The sequence below is a fragment of the Fukomys damarensis genome, unplaced genomic scaffold, assembly GCF_012274545.1.
Source record: "Fukomys damarensis isolate Sample0158 unplaced genomic scaffold, DMR_v1.0_HiC HiC_scaffold_20, whole genome shotgun sequence".
NCBI lineage: Eukaryota > Metazoa > Chordata > Mammalia > Rodentia > Bathyergidae > Fukomys > Fukomys damarensis.
This window is the reverse complement of record NW_022900932.1, coordinates 21,481,069-21,501,068: the sequence shown is the minus strand read 5'-3', so window position 1 is coordinate 21,501,068 and position 20,000 is coordinate 21,481,069. Positions and strand designations below refer to the sequence as shown.

At 40.0% G+C, this 20,000-nt stretch overlaps 1 protein-coding gene across 5 annotated transcripts in view; it reads left to right on the top strand.

Annotated features, from left to right (window-relative positions):
• The window catches only part of Ccar1 (cell division cycle and apoptosis regulator 1), a 55,685-nt gene that overhangs the window by 363 nt on the left and 35,322 nt on the right, over positions 1-20,000 (top strand). For 3 of the 5 annotated variants that reach the window (XM_010605820.3, XM_010605818.3, XM_010605809.3), the window contains exons 2-5: positions 665-786; positions 10,456-10,628; positions 11,925-11,969; positions 17,250-17,282. In XM_010605820.3, coding sequence (XP_010604122.1) covers positions 714-786; positions 10,456-10,628; positions 11,925-11,969; positions 17,250-17,282 — 324 coding nt within the window. In that variant the 5' untranslated portion in view covers positions 665-713. Of the gene's footprint in view, positions 1-145; positions 207-664; positions 787-10,455; positions 10,629-11,924; positions 11,970-17,249; positions 17,283-20,000 lie in introns of those variants that run through there. The other 2 variants (XM_010605825.3, XM_010605832.3) reach the window with 2 other exon arrangements.

Here is a 20,000-nt window from a genome sequence, read left to right as displayed (position 1 = left end):
TGGTCGGAGGCGTCGACTCCCCTGGGATTCAGGAGACGGAGGCTTCTCCGTCAGGCTCGTATCCCGCCGTGAGCGCTGCGCTCCGTGTTGTGGGCGGTGGACGCCGTGCCTCGGGACGCGCGGGTGCGATCTGCGCCCTCTCCGTCCCGACTCTGCAGAGGCTAGGGACTTCGCGGGGGCTCTGCGAGGGGCGTCCGATTCCTGAGGTGCCTTTCCCCTCCTGGGAGGAGAGGGTAATAAGGTTCCGGCTACTTTCCTACTCGAAAAAGTAGAAATACTCGTTATTTAAGTAATATTTTAAAATATCTATCCGGGGTCCTAGCCCCGATTCCGTTAGTGGCTTCAGCGCTTCTTTGGTCCTCCAGTCCTTAATGCTGAAAAGAGCTCGCTTGGCTTTTTTCCCTGTGAGAGTAAGGCTGTGAACTACTCTTATCCGCGGGGTCGATATAACTGAGAGTCTGCCGTTTAAATGCCTTTCTTGTAAGTGCCCTGGAAAATAGGTACGAGGTTGTGTGTCGCATTTCAGATGTTCATTTGCCTTTCTTTCTACTTCATTATTTCAACTTGGGAAGATGTGTTTGATACACTAATCATTTTTTTAAAGATATCCTATTGTAATATTTGTAGTTTTGTTGAACTTTGAAACATGAATCCTTTGTTACAGATCGCTGCTGTAGAAGACAAACGAGTAAAGGTGTTTTCCCCTTTGCATCATGGCTCAGTTTGGAGGACAGAAGAATCCGCCATGGGCTACTCAGTTTACAGCCACTGCAGTATCACAACCAGGTCAGACTCCTGAAAGGGGGATACTGTTATAACAACAGATGTGCGTGCGTGGCATGGTAAAGTGTTTACAAATAACTTGTCCTGTATTTGTGAAAATCTTTTAAAAATTCACAGATCAACTAACAGTAAAGCTGTTTATCCACCAGTTTGGGCAGTTTGTCTTTTGCTGTTTGTGGTACTGGAAAGTGAAGCTAGGGCACTCTACCACTGAGCTATATATCCTGAGTTAGTTGTCCAGGCTGAATTCTAACTTGCTGTCCTCTTTTTTCAGCCTCCTGGAATGTTGGAATTAGGAGTCTGTACTACTATGCCCAGCTCATTTTTATATTTTGTAAACAGGGTCATGCTAAATTGCCCCCAAATTTGGGGTCCTTCTGGCTCAGCCTCCTTTGTAACTGCGATTACAAGTATGAAAAGCAGCAGCTTTATAGTTTTTACATTTCATAAGTTGATTCAGCTTTTAAATTTTATTTAACTGGTAGAGTATCTTTATGTGTGTAGCTCAGGTTAGAACCTAAGTGCTCTTACCCCCCCTGCCTTGGGGCTGGGTTTTGAACCTAGTGTGTGTACTGCCTTTGAGCTACATTCTCAGCACTAGATAGAGCATTTTATTTGACATTTTAAGTAGTCAGTATTCAAAGATGTTTAAAAGTAAGGTACAGTGGTACCTTGGTTCATGAGTGCTTTTGTTTGCAAACAGTTTGGTTTGTAAACTGCATCAGGTGACAAACACTGCTGCAACCATCTTTTCCATAATTGTGGAACAAATTGTTTGCGAACCAGGGTATCACTGTATTGAAAAGCCATACTTTATGAAAACCTGTATATTACTGTGGATTTTGTTTGGAAGTAGAAAGTTTGGTTGTTGGTGTTTTGTTTTGTTTTCGTTTCTTGAGACAGGATCTTATTCAGGCTTCTTTTGAACTCACAGCCAGGCAGACCTCCAACTCCAGGTGATTTGCCCGCTTGGGTCTCCTGAGTGCTGGGATTACAGGCAGACACCACTAGCTAGTTGTTCAAAGTAGAAAAGCCAACTCTGAAGAATTTAATTACTAACTGAAAGAAAAAGATAAGTAGCTATAGAAGCAGTAAATGAACATTAACCATTAACATTTTCAAAATAAAGTTAGCAGAATGTTTTCTTTCTTTCCTTTTTTTTTCGTACTGGGGATGGAATTCAGGACTTTATTTTTGTTTTTTGAGACAGGGTTTCACTTTGTAGTTCAGGCCGTCCCTGAACTCACTATGTAGCTCAGACTGACTTTGAACTCATGGTGACTCTCCTGTCTCATTCTCCCCAGGTGCTGTGATTACAGGGGTGTATCATCCTGCCTGGCTAGCAGAATGTTTTCAAATTAAAGTCAGTGAAAAATATTAAACTGTTTTAGCATACATCTTCCCTTTTGGTACTGGGTTTCCCCATTTTTATTAGGAAGAAAAGCTTTTCACCATTTTTTGACTGTTGGTTGAATCTTGAAATAACTCTCTCTGTCTTTCTCTTTTTTGTGGTAACTAGAGCTACAACCCAGAACTTTCTGAATGCTAAGTAAACATTTCAGCAGTGAGCTATTTCTGCAGCAGTTTGTTTGTTTTTGAGGCGAGGTCTCACTTTATAGCCCAGGCTGGCCTCTTACAGAGATCCTCCTGCCTCTGCCTACCAAGTGTTGGGATTACAGGAATGCACCACCACGCCCAGCCACTGCCGCTTTTTTTTAAATTTTTAAATCCCAGTGCCTTTGCACTGATCTATATTCTCAGCCCTTTTTTATTTTGGGGCAAAGTCTTACTAAGTCTCTTGAGTTACAAGGCCGTGCTCAAATTTAGGAACCTCCTGCCCCAGCCTTCTAGAGTGCTGTGATTACAGTCATGTATGTCATCATGCCTAATTTATTTTATTAATGTATTTATTTATTTGTTTTTTTTCTGAGACAGGGTCTCACTGTGTAGTTGAGACTGACCTGGAACTCACTGTGTAGCCCAGGCTGGTCTCGAACTCACAGTGATCCTCCTGCATCGGCCTCCTGAGTGCTGGGATTACAGGTGTGTGCCACTGTGCCCAGCTGCCTAGTTTTGTTTTTTTCTTTTTTTTTTTTGCGATTCAAAGATTTACTAAGTTACTCTATGCATTCTACCTATACAGAAACACCTAGGCCTAGTTTATTTTTTAATTGGAGATGGGATCTCTGTAAGTCACTAAGTTGCCTGGGCTGGGTTTAAACTTTGATCCTCCTGCATCTGCTTCCTGAGTAGCTAGTTTAGCAGTTCTGTGCTCCTACACTTGACTTTTATTTTACCCTTGAGGAATTAAAGGTTAATAGATTAGTCAACTGAAAGTAATATAAACTAGTTATTTTCTGTCATATTTTAGGGTTTTTTGTTTTGTTTTGTCTTGTTTTTGAGATAGGGTCTAGGTGTGTAGTTCAGGCTGGCCTGGAACTCAAGATGATTCTCCTGTCTCAGCCCCCAAGTGCTGGGAGTATAGGGCTGTGCCACTTAGATCATATATATATATATATATATATATATATGGGTTATATTTAATTTACATCCATTTATTTCTTTTCTATGTTAAGTAATAGGAAAACTAAATGACTTAACTTTGATGAAATAGGAACTATTAGCACCTATTGTGTGTCCAGAACCACATCCTTCTGTATTCTGTATTCATCTGTACTAAGCATGTTTTAACTGGCTTTTACTGTACAGTATTTATTTTCACTTTGTATCATTAGTGTAACAATAACATAGCTGTTATGGTAGAATTCTAATAATCTATACTTAGAATTTACATTGTACTTCTTTGAAAGTGTGCTACATACTTACATGTTTTTGTGGTACTAGATATGAAACCCAGTGGTGCTGTACCACTGAACTACATCCCAACTCCTTTTCTGTTTTTTTGTTTTGTTTTGGTACCAGAGATCGAACACCGGTCCTTGTGCTTGTGAGGCAGGCAGCAGAACCACTGAGTAAATCCCCCCCCCCTTTTTTTTTGTACCAGGGATTGAACTCAGGCCCTTGCCCTTATGAGGCAGAGGCAGGCGGCAGAATCACTGAGTCAAATACCCGGCCTCCAAGTCCTTTTTATTTTAGTCTAAAGTGGGATCTTGATAAGTTGTTCAGAATTACCTTGAGCTTGTGGTTCTCCTGTCTCAGCAAAAAGTCCAGAATTACAAACTTTATGCAAGTGGGTGGGAGAACAGGATCTTGGCCTTGAACTGTGGCAGCCTTCCAAGTGCCAGACCTTTTTTTTTTAATTTTAAGGTTGACCAGAGAAGCACCAAAAGTTTATAAATATTAAAGATGGTAAGTAGCAAATAAAGGCCTCTTTTTTCTTTCTTTTTTTTTTTTTTTTTCGTTTCGTTTTGTTTTGTACCAGGGATCAAACTTGGGCCCTTGCACATGCGAGGCAGGCAGCAGAACCACTGAGCTAAATCCCCGGCCCTGTTTTGTTTTTTTGAGACAGGGTCTCACTATGTAGTTGAGACTGGCCTGGAACTCACTATGTTGCCCAGGCCGGTCTCAAACTCACAGCAATCCTCCTGCCTCAGCCTCCTGAGTGCTGGGATTACAGGTGTGCGCAACCACACCCATAAAGGTCTCTTCTTTCTATATTTGGCAATAGAGATTCCAAATGTATGTAATGGGGCTTTTGAGATTTTAAAATTTTTACCCAAATCCCTGGAACCAAAAAAATAAATAAAAATAAAAATTTTATTAGTACATGTTTGCAATACATAATGATTACATTCATCGTGTGGAATTGATACATGTATATAACACATCTGAATTCTTTTCCTCTTCCCCTGTAATGGGATTTTCTAAACAGAGTTTATATTTTGATACATGTATATAACACATCTTAATTCTTTTCCTCTTCCCCTATAATGGGTTTTTCTAAACATCTTATATTTGTGATGTTTGAAATTGTTTATGAATATTTATGGGCATATAAATCAGAATGTCTCAATCTAAAGCTTTGCTGATACTTTAGTAACTAGACAGGTGTTTTTTAAGTATCTTAATTTGGTTTTCCTTTAAAAATCATGAAATAGATTATAAATGGAGTTCTCCAGTGATAATTGTTTTGAATAAAGTACCTATTTCCCGGGTGCTTTGATTTAGACTGCTTGAATGTTTGATTAACTTTTTTGCCTTCTTTGTTTTTGTGGTTTTTTGTGGGATTTATTTATATATTTTTGGTACTAGGGTTTCAGACCATGGAGTGATAAGATTCCTTTTGGGGGGGGGTACTGGGATCAAACTCAGGAATTTGCACTTTCAAGGCAGGTGCAGTACCACTGAGCTACATCTCCAGCCCTCCCGTTTTAAAATTTTTAATTTTTCGGGCTGGGGATGTAGCTCCGTGGTTCCACCACCTGCTTTGTAAGCAGAAGGGCCCAAGTTCAATCCCCGGTACAAAAAAAAAAAAAAAAAAAGCACCTATTTAAAATTTTTAATTTTTCTTTGCTTTTTTTTGGTTTTTTGAGACAGTGTCTCACTATGTAGTTGAGACTGACCTGGAACTCACTGTGTAGCCCAGGCTGGTTTTGAACTCACAGCAACCCTCCCACCTCAGCCTCTCCTGAGTGCTGGGATTACAGGCATGCACCAGCATGCCCAGCTTAATTTTTCTTTGGAGACCAGATCTAGTTAAGTTGCCTAGCTCAAATTTATGTTCTCAAACTTGGTACACATGGTGTTTTGTTTCGTTTTGTTTTGTTTGGTGCCAGGGATTGAACTTGGGACCTTTGCTTGCAAGGCAGGCAGTGGAACTACTGAGCTAAATTATTGGCCCAATTTGCTATATATACTCTTTTTTTTAGTCCTCCCGAGTACTAGGATTACGGGCATGTACCACCTTAACCTGGTTTTGCCTTTCCATAAGAACTTTTGACTCATTATCTCAGTATTAGAGTTATTTCTCAGAATCAAGCAAATTTTGTCAAAGCCCCCACTCCACCTCTGTTAGATACATAGTATTTATACCTAATCCCAAGAAAGAACATTAAAAAAATATTTTAAAGTTGTATGAAGTCTAAACTAGATTTAATTCCTCTCTCTAACCAGTGAGGAAACAAACTCAGAAAGGTGAACAGATTTATTTTTCATAATACTAGGGTTTGTTTGTTTATTTGTTTTGGTTCCTGTGATCGAACTCAGGGCCTTGTGCTTTTGAGGAAGGGCAGGTGATGGCACCACTGATCTAAATCCCTGGCCCATAATACTAGGGTTTGAATCCAGGGCCTTCATACTGAGCTACATTCCCAGTCCTTATTTGTTTATTTTTAAATTTTGAGTCAAATCTCATGAAGTAGCTAAGTAGCCCAGGCTGGGCTTGAACTTGCTATCCTCCTGCCTTTATCTCTTAGAGTTCTAGGACTTAAAAGTGTGTGCCTCCATATCCAGTGTAGGTGAACAAATTTATTTGTCAAACAGTAGAGTCCATTAAAGATGGGAAAGGTCATAGGACATTAGGAATGTTATCTTCAGCAGTCTGACAAGATTGACTAACGATGAACTGAGTTGTAGGTAAAGGAAGCTATACGTAGGAGCATTAGTAATCACTTCTAGAGAACTTACAGAGAGTGGAAGAGCAGTTTTCTGATTTGACATTATCTTTGTTTCCCCCATTTTTTGAGTTGTGTCTTGCTGTATTACCCAGGCTATTCTTTATTTTTTGGAGACAGGGTCTCACTATGTAGTTCAGACTGCTCTGGAACGCAGCCCAGGCTGGTCTCCAACTAGCAGCAATCCTCTTCTCTCAGCCTCCTGAGTGCTGGGATTACAGGTGTGTACCACCACGCCTGGCTTACCCAGGCTATTCTTGAAACTGTAATCCTCAAGTAATCCTCCTGCCTCAGCTTCCAGCAGCATTGAGCCACCATGACCAGTTTAGGATGTTTGTTTGTTTGTTTGTTTATTTATCTCATAAGGTAGTTCAGGTTGACTTTGAATTTACTGTGTAGCCCATGCTGACCACAAACTCATGGTGATCTTCCTGCCTCAGGCTCTTGAGTGCTAGGATTACAGGTGTGTACCACCACACCTGGCAGGCCATTATGTTTATTGAGACTGAAAGAACCATATATAAGCTGGACCTATACCACACATCCATAATTCCAAAAAATTTGGCGGCTGAGGCAGGCAGACAATAAGTTTGAGGCCAGCCCTGGAAACTTAATGAAACCTTATTCCAAAATTTAAAAATGAAAAGTGCTGGCAGAGTATCAGAGTACTTTCTGGGTTCAGTCTCTTTTACCACTAAAGAGAAAAAAAGATGGACATGGTGGCACATGTTTGTGGTCCCAGCACTTTAGGGGGTCGAGGCATCTGTCTGAGCAACTTTGTAAGACCTTATTTCAAAAAAGAGGTTGGTGGTGGGGAGGTAGCTATGTGAGGGCTGGGGCTTCACTCTTAATTACTTAAAAGGAAAAAATACTCTATACTGATTTTAATTAAGAGTTTGCATTTTCCTTACAAAATACTATTGTCCAGGTGGGCGTGGTGGTACAGACCTGTAGTTCCAGCAGGCTGAAGCAGGAAGATCTCTGGGAGTGAGAGCAGCCTGGGCTACATAGTGAGTTCAAGACCAGTCTGAACTACATAGCCAGACCCTGTCTCAACAGAAAAAAACAAACACATTGTCCAAGAAATAGATAGGATGCTGAGGCAGGATGGTTGTGAGTTCCATATGGAGGTTCACAAACCTCCATACCCTAACTCCAAAAAGTTGTGTGTGGGTGGGGGTTACTGGGGGATATAGCTTAGTGTTATTCATGGAGTGCACACATATGAGAGGGTCTAGGTTTATTCCCCAGTACCGAAGGGGAAGAAGAATTGTGATGATGGACATGTTCTGTGTCTATATTGTCTAATACATACCACCCCCTACTCCCACCCTACTCTGTTCTGGGGATTGAACCCAGCACCTTTGCAGTGAGCTACATTTCCTGCTAAATTCCCTAGGCCTAGGTGGAATTTCAGGTACTTCTACCTCAGCTTGTTAAAGTGCTAGGATTATAAGCTTGCACTACCACATCTGGTTTATTGTTTATTTTTTTTTTATTTTGGCTTTTTGATATAAGTTTGCTATGTAGTTCAGCTTGGCCTTGAACCATGTAGCCCAGGTTGACCTGGAACTGGCTGCCATTTGCTTTAGCCTCCCCAGTGCTGGGATTACCAGCATGCACACCACGCCCTGTTTTATTGCTTTCTGGGTTTTTTTTTTGGCCGGGTGGGGGGGTGGAACCTGAAATCGAACTCAGGGCCTTGTACTTGCTAGGCTTTGGCTGCATCATTGAGCTACATCCCTGGCTATTGTTTTTTTGTTGTTGTTTTTGTTTTTTGTGGTACCGGGGATTGAACTTGGGTCCTTGTGCTTATTGTTTATTTTTGAAATGGCGTCTAAGTCACCAAACTGCTGCGTCTGCATTCAAATTTGTGATCTGCCCCAGGTTTCCTAGAATCCTGGGAGTACAGGTGTGCACTGTACCTGTTCATTGTGTTTTTTATTTTTATTATTGTTATCATAGTACTGGAGATCAAACTCAGGACCTTGTACTTTTGAGGAAGATGGTGGCACCACTGAGCTAAATCCCTGGCTTTTTTTTGAGACGGGTAGTAGTATGTGGTAGACATTATGTAGTTCAAACTAGCCTTGAACTCACTAAGTAGCCCAGGCTGGCCCTGAACTCATGGCAGTCCTTCTGCCTCAGCCTCCCAAGTACTGGATTATAGGTATAATCCCCACCTGGCTTGGTGGTTTTTATTTTTTCCATACTGGCTATTGAACCTGAATCCATGGCCACTTTACTGATCTACATCTCTAGTCTTTTTAACATTTTTTTTGTTTTGAGACAAGGTCTTACTAACTCTCTTTGTGATGTTCAGGAGGGCCTGGAATTAGTCTCCCTGCTGGAGGCATTGAACCACCAGTGGTACGTGCCTGACTGTACCATTGGGTGGCTTTATAAAAAGCCTGATAAAAGTGATTGGATGTTTGTCCCACCAGTGGTACAAGCCACCCCATGGGACACTTTTGCCTATACCACTCACTGGTGGTTCAAGCTGGGGGAGAACAATAACTTGCTAATGTTGGGCTTGACTTATGATCCTTCTGCCTCAATCTCCTTAAGTCTTAGAATTTCAGGTGTATGCCGCCATGCCTGACTCTCACTATAGTTAATTTGCATTATCTCCTTGATGACTGATTATGTTTTGTTTTTTCATAGACGAGTTGGTCATTTTTATCCTTTGCCTATTTTGATCAGATTATGTTTTCTTAGTATTTTCATTCCTCATATATTTTGGGTATTATTAATCCATAATGAGATAAATACCTTATCCTTTTCCGTTGGTTTACTGTTAATTCTTTCCTTTAATGTACTTAGACACTTTTGTGTGTGTGTGGTACCGAGATTGAACTCCGGACATTGCGCTTGTAAGGCAGATGTAGCACCACTGAGCTAAATCCCCAGCCTTAAACTTTTTAATTTTATGTGACTCCAGTTGTCTAACCTTTCTTTTGCTGCTAAATTTTATAATTTTGGAGGGTGATATTACAGATTAAATTTAGGGAATACTGTACTACATCCTTAGCCTTTCTTATTTTTTTATTTTGAGACAATACTTCAGTTTTCCAGGCTGGACTCTCATTTGCAGTCTTCCTGCTCTGCCTCCCAAGTAGCTGTGTGCCCTACCACACCTGTCCCAAGTTTTGTAATTCTTGCCTGCAAAATAGTAGTGTTTAAAAATTTTGTCCAGTAGAAAGTTTCAAGGATACGTTACTTCCAGCAACACTGTCTTTAATGTGTTTTTCCTCTACTTACAGATACACCAGTAAATTCTACCTTTTTTTCGAGCACTGACGATGGAATGTATGGCTTGGTACATGCTAAGCAAGTACTCTACCACTGAGCTACATTCTCAGTCCAAAACAATATATTCCAGAGTAGTAAGCTAATTTTTGTTAGTTAGGTATTTTGTTTTGTTTTTTAATGGTACTGGGGATTGAACTCGGGCTCTTGAGATTGCGAGGCAAGCGGTGGAACCACTGAGCCAAATACCCGGCCCTTTTTTTGGCTTTTTTGAGACAAGGTCTCGCTGTGTGGTTCAGGCAGTCCTTGAATTCACTGTATATCCAAGGCTGGCCTTTAACTTGCAGTGAACCTCCTGCCTTAGCCTTCATAGTGCTGAGATGTGTGTGCATCACCTTGCCTGGCTGAAAATAAGCTAATTTGTTTTCTATCTTTCTTCCTAAAAATACTTACTGAGTATTGTCGCCTTTTAGTTTAGGTAAGTTAGACTGAGTTTACTGTTGAATTTAATTTTATGAAATACTATTGTGTTTTGTTTTATTTATTTATTTATTTTTGGTAACAGAGATCAAACTCAGGTCCCTGCGCTTGCAAAGCAGGCGCTGGAACCACCGAGCTAAATCCCGGGCTGAAATAGTATTGTATACCATACTTTAAACATTTACTGTAAAATCATTGGGATCTGGAGGGATATAAAAACAGTAAAATTCGAACAAACATTATTGAAATTGTTCTTTGAGATTTGAAATATATAACAACAACCATGATGCTTAATTAAGCACTCAAAATGTTTCTGGAAGAGATGGAAGTAATTTTGATGTTTTTTTCTTTGTTTTTAATCTCATTTTAGCTGCACTGGGTGTTCAGCAGCCATCTCTTCTTGGAGCATCTCCTACCCTTTATACACAGCAAACTGCATTGGCGGCCGCAGGCCTTACCACACAGACGCCAGCAAACTATCAGTTAACACAGACTGCAGCATTGCAGCAACAGGCTGCAGCTGCAGCAGCTGCATTGCAACAGGTGAATTCATGGTGTTTTTTTTTTTTAATTAAGCACATTTTCAGTATGTAATAATTACATGTATTGTGGAAATTTGGTATTTGTATGTAACACATGAATTTATAGGTTTTAATATATGACATGTCTGTAAAATCTGTTTAGATAGTTCGCTCTTTCCTCTTTTTAAAGCATGAAGAAAAGTGGAATTTGTCATATTTTTTTCTGGTAGTTAAAAATTACAGTGTATGAGATTCCACCTCACCCCACAAAGAATGGCTACTATCAAGAAATCAACCAGTAACAAATGTTGGTGGGGTGGTGGGAAGAAAGGAACCCTTCTCCATTGTTGGTGGGAGTGCAGACTGGTGCAACCACTATGTAATCAATATGGAGATACCTCACAGAGCTGGAACTAGAGATTCCATTTGACCCAGTCATCCCTCTGCTGGTATCTTTCCAAAAGAATTAAAAGAATCATTCCATAGTGATTTATGTGCACCCATTTTTATAGCAGCACAGTTTGTAATAGCTAAAACTTGGAAACAGCCCATTTGCCCATCAGTTGGAAACTGGATAAAGAAGATGTGGTTTTTCTATAAAATGGAATACTACTCAGCCATAAAGAATGAGAAATTAGATTCATTCATAGGTAAATGGATACATATTGAGGATATACGCCTAAGTGAAATAAGTCACACATGTGTAAATACCAAATAGTTTCTCCGGTGTGAAAAACTAATATAATAGTACATAAGATCCTAATGAGATAACTGACAATGTGAAATAGGAAGAAAAGGGCTAAAGGTGTAGGGAAAGTGGGAAGGGTAGGGGAAAGAAAGGCAATAAGGGAAAAGAAAAAAATACGAGAATATGAGAAAATGAAAAAGTGGAAATGAAGTGTTTGTAAATGGGGAAGGGAGGAGGGGGTGAAGGGAGGGCAGGGACAAGGGGAAAAAAATGAGAACCAAGACCTGTCATATAAAGGTACAAGATCCCAATAATGAATGTAACTGTGCTGTATACCGAAAATGTACCAATAAACTCAATTTTTAAAAATTATACTGTATATGCCCAGTACATAGATAAGTATACTTGCACAGTCTTAAAGAAGACAATTCTTATAAATAATTTGAGTAAAATTCAGTTCTTGATGGTTCCAGATATAAGTAATTATTTTATTTTAGATATTTAGCTGTTCTACAAAGTTTCAGTGTAATTTTGACTCTTTATATGGATGTGTACCACTTTTTTAAGAGTGAATAAAACTAATATCTGTATTTTGCTTTGCATAATGTGTTTTTTTTTTTAATCTTTCAGCAATATTCACAACCTCAGCAGGCCTTGTATAGTGTTCAGCAACAGGTTAGTTTATATTTTTCATGTTAAAACTGATTTTGTGTGTGTTTTTGTGGGGTTTTCGGTTTTTCTTGTCATTTTGAGGCAAGTACTCCACCATTAAACTATAACACTAGCGGTTTTGGTATTTTGAGACAGGGTCTACCATGTAACCCAGGCTGGGCTCAAACTCGCAGCAATCCTTTCACTTCAGTCTTGTGAATGTTGGGATTACAGTTATGTGCCACAATACCTGGCTAAAACCTGATTTTTAAATAGTCATTTGTTTCAAAATTTAAACCTGATACAGGTTTTTCTTCCCATAAGCTACAATAGTATATGATTTGAAGTTTTTTAGAGGGGATAAAGGATAGGAATAGAGTAAAAGGAATTACCCCGAAAGGAGAGGGAAGTAGGAGGGCAGCCCTAAAATCCTGTGTCTTGGACAAGTTGCTAGAATTTTCACATGCTATTATCTCTCTTTTTTGTTGGTTTTTTGTGACAGGGTTTCACTAAGTAATTGAGACTGACCTGGAACTCATTGTGTAGCCCAGGCTGGTCTCGAACTCACAGTGATCCTCCTCCCTCAGCCTCCGGAATGCTGGGATTACAGGCTTGAGCCACCACGCCTGGCAACATACTATTATTATCTCTAAGAAAGCCTGCTGAAGATAATCTGGAGAAAGACATTCTGAGTCTTTGGGCCTCTACATCTACTCTGCTGAATTAGAGTTCAAGTGAAAGTGAAAGGCTTCTTTTCCCATTTTGAAGCCTAATTTTTTTGTAGGCCACTTCCTTTCAGCCTTTGTTTTTTAGTAGAACACTTTTTTCGCTTTTCTAATTATATATAAAAACTCAATATAAAAAATAATGGAATAGAGCTGTTAAAAAGAGGAGGAAGAACTCTTATAGTTCACCTCCCCATTCTCATGGCACTTTTGAACAATTTGAAAACTCCTGAGGTGTAAAGCAAATTTCTTTGACATCTCTCCCTTAGATTCAGCCTCCAGTCATTCTCTCAGGTTCTTCCATCCATGAGTTAGGAAGAGATAAGAACAACCCAAAGACAAGATTGTCTAGGAAAAGATGGTTTGCCCTGCTAAAATTTAGATAGCTTCTGGTCTAAGCACCCAACCTGGTCTTGTCTGTGTCTAGGAAATAATGTTGAGTCTGCCTCGGTACCATTAAAAAGTTTTTAAGAGGGCCGGGGATTTAGCTCAGTGGTTCGGTGACCTGCCTTGCAAGCGCAAGGACCCGAGTTCAATCCCCGGTACCAAAAAAAAAAAACCCAAAAAAGTTTTTAAGAGGGCCGGGGATTTAGCTCAGTGGTTCGGTGACCTGCCTTGCAAGCGCAAGGACCCGAGTTCAATCCCCGGTACCAAAAAAAAAAAACCCAAAAAAGTTTTTAAGAGCTCCATGTACTGGTGCTTGCCTGTAATCAGAACTGTGTGGGAGGCTAAAGGAAGATAAAAATGCTAGGCCATCCTGGGCAACATAGCAAGACCCTGTCTCAAAATGAAAACATTTTTTAAAATAATCTGTGAGGGGCTGGGGATTTACCGCAGTGGCACAGTTCTTGCCTAGCAAATGCAAAGCCTTGGATTCTGTCCTCGGCACCAGAAATTAAAAAGACAAAACATGGGCCATGAGTGCTGGGCATGTTGGCTAATGCCTAAAAGCCCAGTACTCAGGAGGCTGAGACGAGAATGGCCTCAAGTTTGAGGCCAACCTGGGGCACATAGTGAGTTAAGGACTGGTCTGAATTACACAGGGAGATCCTTTCTCAAAAAGACAAAAACAAACCAAAAATGAGCTGTGAACCTGGTGTGGGTGTACACACCTGTAATCCCAGCACTTGGAAGACAGGAAGATCTCTGTGATTGATTTCAGGGCAGAGCCTGGGCTACAGAGTGAGATCCTGTCTCAATCAAAACATAAAGTGTGTGTGGGTCAGGCTGTGGTCGTAGAACAATAGTATTTTCTCTAGCATACATGAGGCCTAGGGCTCAATCCCCTGCATCATAAAACACATGTTACTGATCCAAAAACACAACAATAGTCAGGATAGGAAAAAAGAATATAAGAGAAAGACCAGAAACTGGGCCCGAAGGTAGCGTGGAGGAACATGAGGCTTAAGTGCTGTGGGGCTTCAGAACCCTTTCATTATCTCTGAAGATTATAGTATTGAGTAATTTCAAGTAATTACTTTAGGTGCCAGGGATTTAGCTCAGTGATGCTGCTGCCTGCTTCACAAGTGCAAGGTCCTGAATTTGATTCCCAGTACTAAATAAGTAATTACTGTAAATTTCTGAAAACTGGCAACTGATCTAAAACTTGCTCTTTTTTGTAGGGATTTTGGTTTTGTCTTGATTTTGGTACTGGGGATTGAACCCATGTCTGTCTGTCTTCCACATTGAGCTATATCCCCAGATGCCCCCCCTCCCTTTTTTTAATCTTGGGACATGGGCCAGGGATTTAGCTCAGCGGTTCAGTGGCCTGCCTTGCAAGTGCAAGGACCCGAGTTCAATCCCTGGTACCAAAAAAAAAAAAAAAAATCTTGGGACAGGTCTGGTTAATTTGCCTAGGCTGGGCTCATATTTGCAGTCCTCCTGCCTTAACCACCTAGAATGCTGAGATTGCAGAGATGTGATGTCATACTTGGCTTCAGCTGTCTTGTTTATTTCAAAATATTTTCAGAGCCCTGGGAGGTGTGGTGTTAGAGCACTTGTCTATCATGTGAGAGGCTCTAGTTTCACTCCCCAGTGTCAGAAAAAAAATATCAAAAAACCCTCAAACTCATACTTTAAAAACATTTTTGTATGTTTGTAGTATGGTTATATTCATCATGGGGAATTGGTACATGTACATAATACATCTTTTTTTCTTTTTCTTTTTTGTTCTGGGAGTTCAAACTCAGGACCTTGTGCTTTTGAAGCGGGTGTGGTGCCATTGAGCTAAATTCCCGGACCACGTAATACTTCCCCCTTTCCATCTCTAGATCTGCTTCCCATTTGCAAAATAATCATCTACTGGTTTCCTATTATCTCTCTTTTACTCTATTTATATTTTGGAATTCCTGTGTAAGAGGAAACCAGGTGATACTTAAACTGGTGTACCTGATTTACTTCATTTACTGTCTCAAGGTGCATCTATTTTCTAACAAATGATTCAGATTTATCCTTTATAGCAGAGTAGTACTTTATTATGTTTAAATACCACATTTTCTTTATCCGTTCAACTTTTGATGAGCATATAGACAGACAGCTTGTAATATCTAGCTTTAATGAGTATCCCTATAATATGTCTCTAACTCTTTTAGGAAGTTAACTAGATTTGATCCCTGGTACAAAAAATGAGGATTTTACCTAGAAGAGGAATAGCTGGGTGAAATGGAATTTCTAGTTTTAGTTTTTCATGAATCTCCATACAGATTTTTATAGTGCTTGTACTAGTTTGCACTCCCACCAACAATGTAGAAGCCTTCCTTTTTCCCCATAACTTCTTCAATATCTATTATTATTTGATTTTGAGGGAGGTACTAGAGATAGAACTCAGGATCTTGCTGTTGAGAGGCAGGTGCAGCACCACTGAACTAAATCTCCAGCCATTTGATTTCTTGATGGTGACCATTTTTTCTAGAGTAAGATGTAGACACATTGAACCACATGAAAATAGTACTACTCAAATATTACGGAAATAGTTGATTTTTGTTTTTCTTTTGTGTTACTGATATTTGTATCACCTTTTTTTGGCTTTTTGGTTTTTTTTCTTTGGTACCAGGGATCGAACTCGGGACCTTGTGCTTGCAAAGCAGGTGGCAGAACCACTGAGCTAAATTCCCAGCCCTTATGTTACTGATACTTGAACCAAGTGCCTTCACACTGAATCTACATCCTAGGCCCTTTTTTCTTTCTTTTACCTTTTCTTTTAAATTAGTATATAGGGACATGGTTTCATTATGTTACCCAGGCTGGGCTCAAATGGAGATCTTCCTGTCTCAGCCTCCCAGAGGATTGGGGTTACAGGTGAACCACCACCATGCCCAGTTAGAAAAATAGTATTTTGATAAGATTCAACCTCTGGGCGGGGTGTGGTGGCACAAGCCTATAATAGCACTAAAAGCAGAGGCAGGAGGATCCAGCGAGCTGGAGGCCAGCATGAACTATATAGGGAGACCTGTGTCTCCAAATCAAAAAAACTTCAACCTCTAATACATAGTGATATTGCATAAGCTGAGTATTTTAGTTAGAACCTTATATATAAATTCTGTAATCCTCACTTATGTCCAGTTTATACACCAAGTTTGTAAGCCTCTTCGCTCGTTTCTTTTCTGCAAAAGAGTTGCTGTTGCCTGAGAATCCTTGTCAGAGTGTATGGTTCTTCCTGGTGAGCACTTCAGTGGTAAATCTGACCATTAGGAGAAGTTTTCATTTTAGACATATTGCTTGCTTGCTTGCTTGCTTCCTTTCTTTCTTTCTGACAGGGTCTCACTATGTAGTTGAGACTCCCTGGAACTCACTATGTAGCCCAGGCTGGTATCAACTCACAGCTATTCTCCTGCCTCAGCCTCCGGAGTGCTGGGATTACAGGCTACAGGCGTGAGCCACCGCACCCAGCTTGGGTGTTTTATTCTTGTAAACAAAAAAGTCAAACAAAAAGCTGAGTGCATTGATACACACATGTAATCCTAGCATTTGGGGAGACTGAGGCATGAAATTCAAGGCCAGCATGTGATGGGCTACCTATTGAGTTCAAGGACATCCTGAAATACAGAATGAGATTCTCTCACAAACAACAAAGCAGTCAATTACTAAACCAGATACATTGGCACACACCTGTAATCTGAGCACTTAGGAGGCTGGGGCAAGAGACAAGCTGTAGACAACATACTGAGCTCAAGCCTAACTTCCACTACATAGCAAAACTCCTGGTGTGGTGGCACATGCCTGTAATCCCAGTACTTTGGAGAGTGAAGCAGAAGGATTGTGACTCAAGCCTGACTTGGACAACTTAATGAGGTTCCAGCTCAAAAAAAGGGAAAGAAATTGGATTTTATTATTTTTAAAAATTGTAGCTAAGTGCCTATTATTTAATGAGTTATCTATATATCGTATCATTTAGTATAAGTACCTACTCTTTGTAGGTTACCTTACACCAAATGATGTGTTACATTTTAGATTTTTCTTAAAATTAAAGTTATGTGTAATAGGAACTTTTCCTTTTATTAAGCATCTGGAACAATAACTGATCCTTTTGTGTTTTTATGTTTTGTTTTCTTTTTGTTTTGTTTTTTTGGCCTATTTTCAGTTACAGCAACCCCAGCAGACCCTTTTAACACAGGTTAGTATGGCATTACATTATTTCTTTTAGATATCCAAATGAAGAGCAAATAAAGTTTTATTTGTAGGGATTTTTTTTAGCATATAGATACTGAATTTTTTTGTACTATTACAATTAAGACATAGTTCAATTAGAAGTCTTCTTTAGGGAATTACGCAGTCATTTTTGTGGTTATTTCTTATCTTAGCACGTGGTTCATGCTTTTCACCCCTTAGGAGGCTAAGACAGGAGGATTGTGAGGTCAAGGCCAGCCAGGGCTAAAAATTTAGTGAGACCGTATCTCGAAATAAAAATATAGCAGGGGCTATAGCTCAGTGCAAGGATCTAGGTTAAGTTTCCAATAATGCCCCACCCCATCATGAAACAGTATTTGTAGTAATTTAGCATTGTGTTGCTAAATAAAAATGGAACATGCATCTGTTTATATATTTTGATTGCAGTTCTGTAGGTTGTCTCATTTTAATGCAGATATTTTTTATTTTCTTTACATTTGATAGAGGATGCTAGGCATTGAGCTCAGGGCCCTTCTCATGCTTGGTAAGCACTCTACTACTGAGCTGTGGTCCTAGCCCTCTTTATAGCCAGCATTTTGGAAAATTGTTCATACTCATTTTTCTTTTTTCTCTCTTTTTTTTTGGTACTGGGGATAGAACGTGAGTCCTTGCGCTTGCGAAGCAGCCACCAGAACCACTGAGCTAAATCCCCACACTCATTTTTCTTTGCTACCTTCACCATAGCAAGTGAAATTATTATATTTATCATTATTTTAATTCTTCCACAATATTAAAAAGTTTGGTTTGGGGCCAGAGATTTAGCTCAGTGGCAGCCATGCCTGCTTCACAAGTGTAAGGTCCTGAGTTTAATCCCTGGAGCAAAAAAAAAAAAGTTCAGTTTGGTTTGGTTTTGGTGTTTTGGTTTTTATACTGTGCTGGGGATCAAATCCAGGGCTCCATGCATGATAGGCAAGTGCTATACAACTGAGCTACATCCCAGCCCACATTTTAAAAGTTTGAAATCAGGGCCTATGGACCTGAAAGGCAGAGCACATATTTTAACCTGTGTAAGGCTTTGGGTTTGGTCCCTACCACCACACAAAAAGTTTTATCTTTTGAAATTTAGTGCCATCAGAGTGTTTCTACTTCATACTTTTTCTTCACAACCTTTTGTTTTTTGGGGTTTTTTTTGTTTTTTTTTTTGATACTGGGGATCGAACCCGGGTCCTTGTGCTTGTGAGGCAGGCAGTAGAACCACTGAGCTAAATTCCCAGCCCCTCAACCCTTTTAAGAATGCCCCAGTGTGGTGTGGTCCATGCCCATAATCCCAGCACCATGGGAGGCTGAGGCAGGAGGATTGCAGGTTTGAGCCTAACCTGGGCAATTTAGCAGCTTAGAAAGATTCTGTCTCAAAGTATAAAAAGCGTTGGTGTTGTAGCTCAGTGCCAAGGCCCTGAGTTCAGTCCCTAGTGCCTAAGGAGTGTGTGCATAAAAAGTATACTTTTCTATGGTAACAAGGATCAAGGCAGGTCCTGGAACATGCTAAGAAAGTTTCTAACACTGAGCTACACCCCCAGCTCTTTTAATTTATTTTTGCTTTTGTTTGTTTTTTGAGATGGGTCTTCCTGTGTAGTTTAGGCTCGTCTTGAACTAACTTTATAACCCAGGCTGGCTTCAAATTTGGGGTAATCCTGCTGTCTCAGCCTCCTATAGTGCTGGGACAATAGTTGTGTGCCACTACCTGTACTGTTTTTGAAGTTTTGTGATGGGGTCTTAATTATGACGGGCCTTGAAATTGCAGTCTTCCCCAGCCTCACCCTTTTAAATAGCTGGCATTACACTTGGTAAAGAAAAACATTCTTTTCTCGTTAACTGTACAAAAAAACAGCTATAGACTGGATTTTACCTGTGGGCCATACTTCATTGACCCATGGGCTGTACATGAAATGAAATGCTGCAGCTTTTAAAAGGAAGTAGAACTTTTTATTTAGTAGTGGGGTTATTCAAACCAGGTCCTAGCTGGGTGTGTTGGCGCATGTATGTAATCCCAGCCTTTGGGAGGCTAAGGCAGGGCTATCAGTGTGAGTTCAAGGCCAGCCTGAAGTACTGTACATAGTGCATCCTTGTGTGTGGGGTGTTTGTTGTTGTTGTTGTTGTTGCTGTTGGATGTCTTAATCAGAGTCTTGCTGTGTGGTTCAGACTGCCCTTGAATTCACTGTGTAGCCTAGGCTGGTCTTACTCATGTGATCTTTCTGCCTCAGCCTCTTCATTGCTGGGATTATAGGCATTGGCCACCATGCCCTTCAAGAACTCCCTGTTTTAAAAAAAGAAAAACCGGGGCGTTATACTGCCATGCTTCCCTCAGTGTACCATTGAGTTGCCATCTTTAGATCTCGTATGCATATATGGAATATTTCACATCTATGGACAACATAGTAGGAAATGTATAGTACAGTGTGTATTTACAGGCTTCGATTTACTTGTGAAGGAATAGAAGGTCTGTTTCTATCTGTATGCCTGTATATTTAAATAGAATATTTTCAGGATGCCCCGTGATGATACATAATGATGTGATTTTTTTCTTAGACAAGAACTGACTACCTGAGGAGCAAGGATACAGAGAGTAGCTTTACTCTGTGTTTAACTTCGTCTTAAGTAAATTATTTTTAAGTGGGTTTTTTTTTTTTTTTTTTTTTTTTTTTTTTTTTTTTTTTTTTTACTCTGC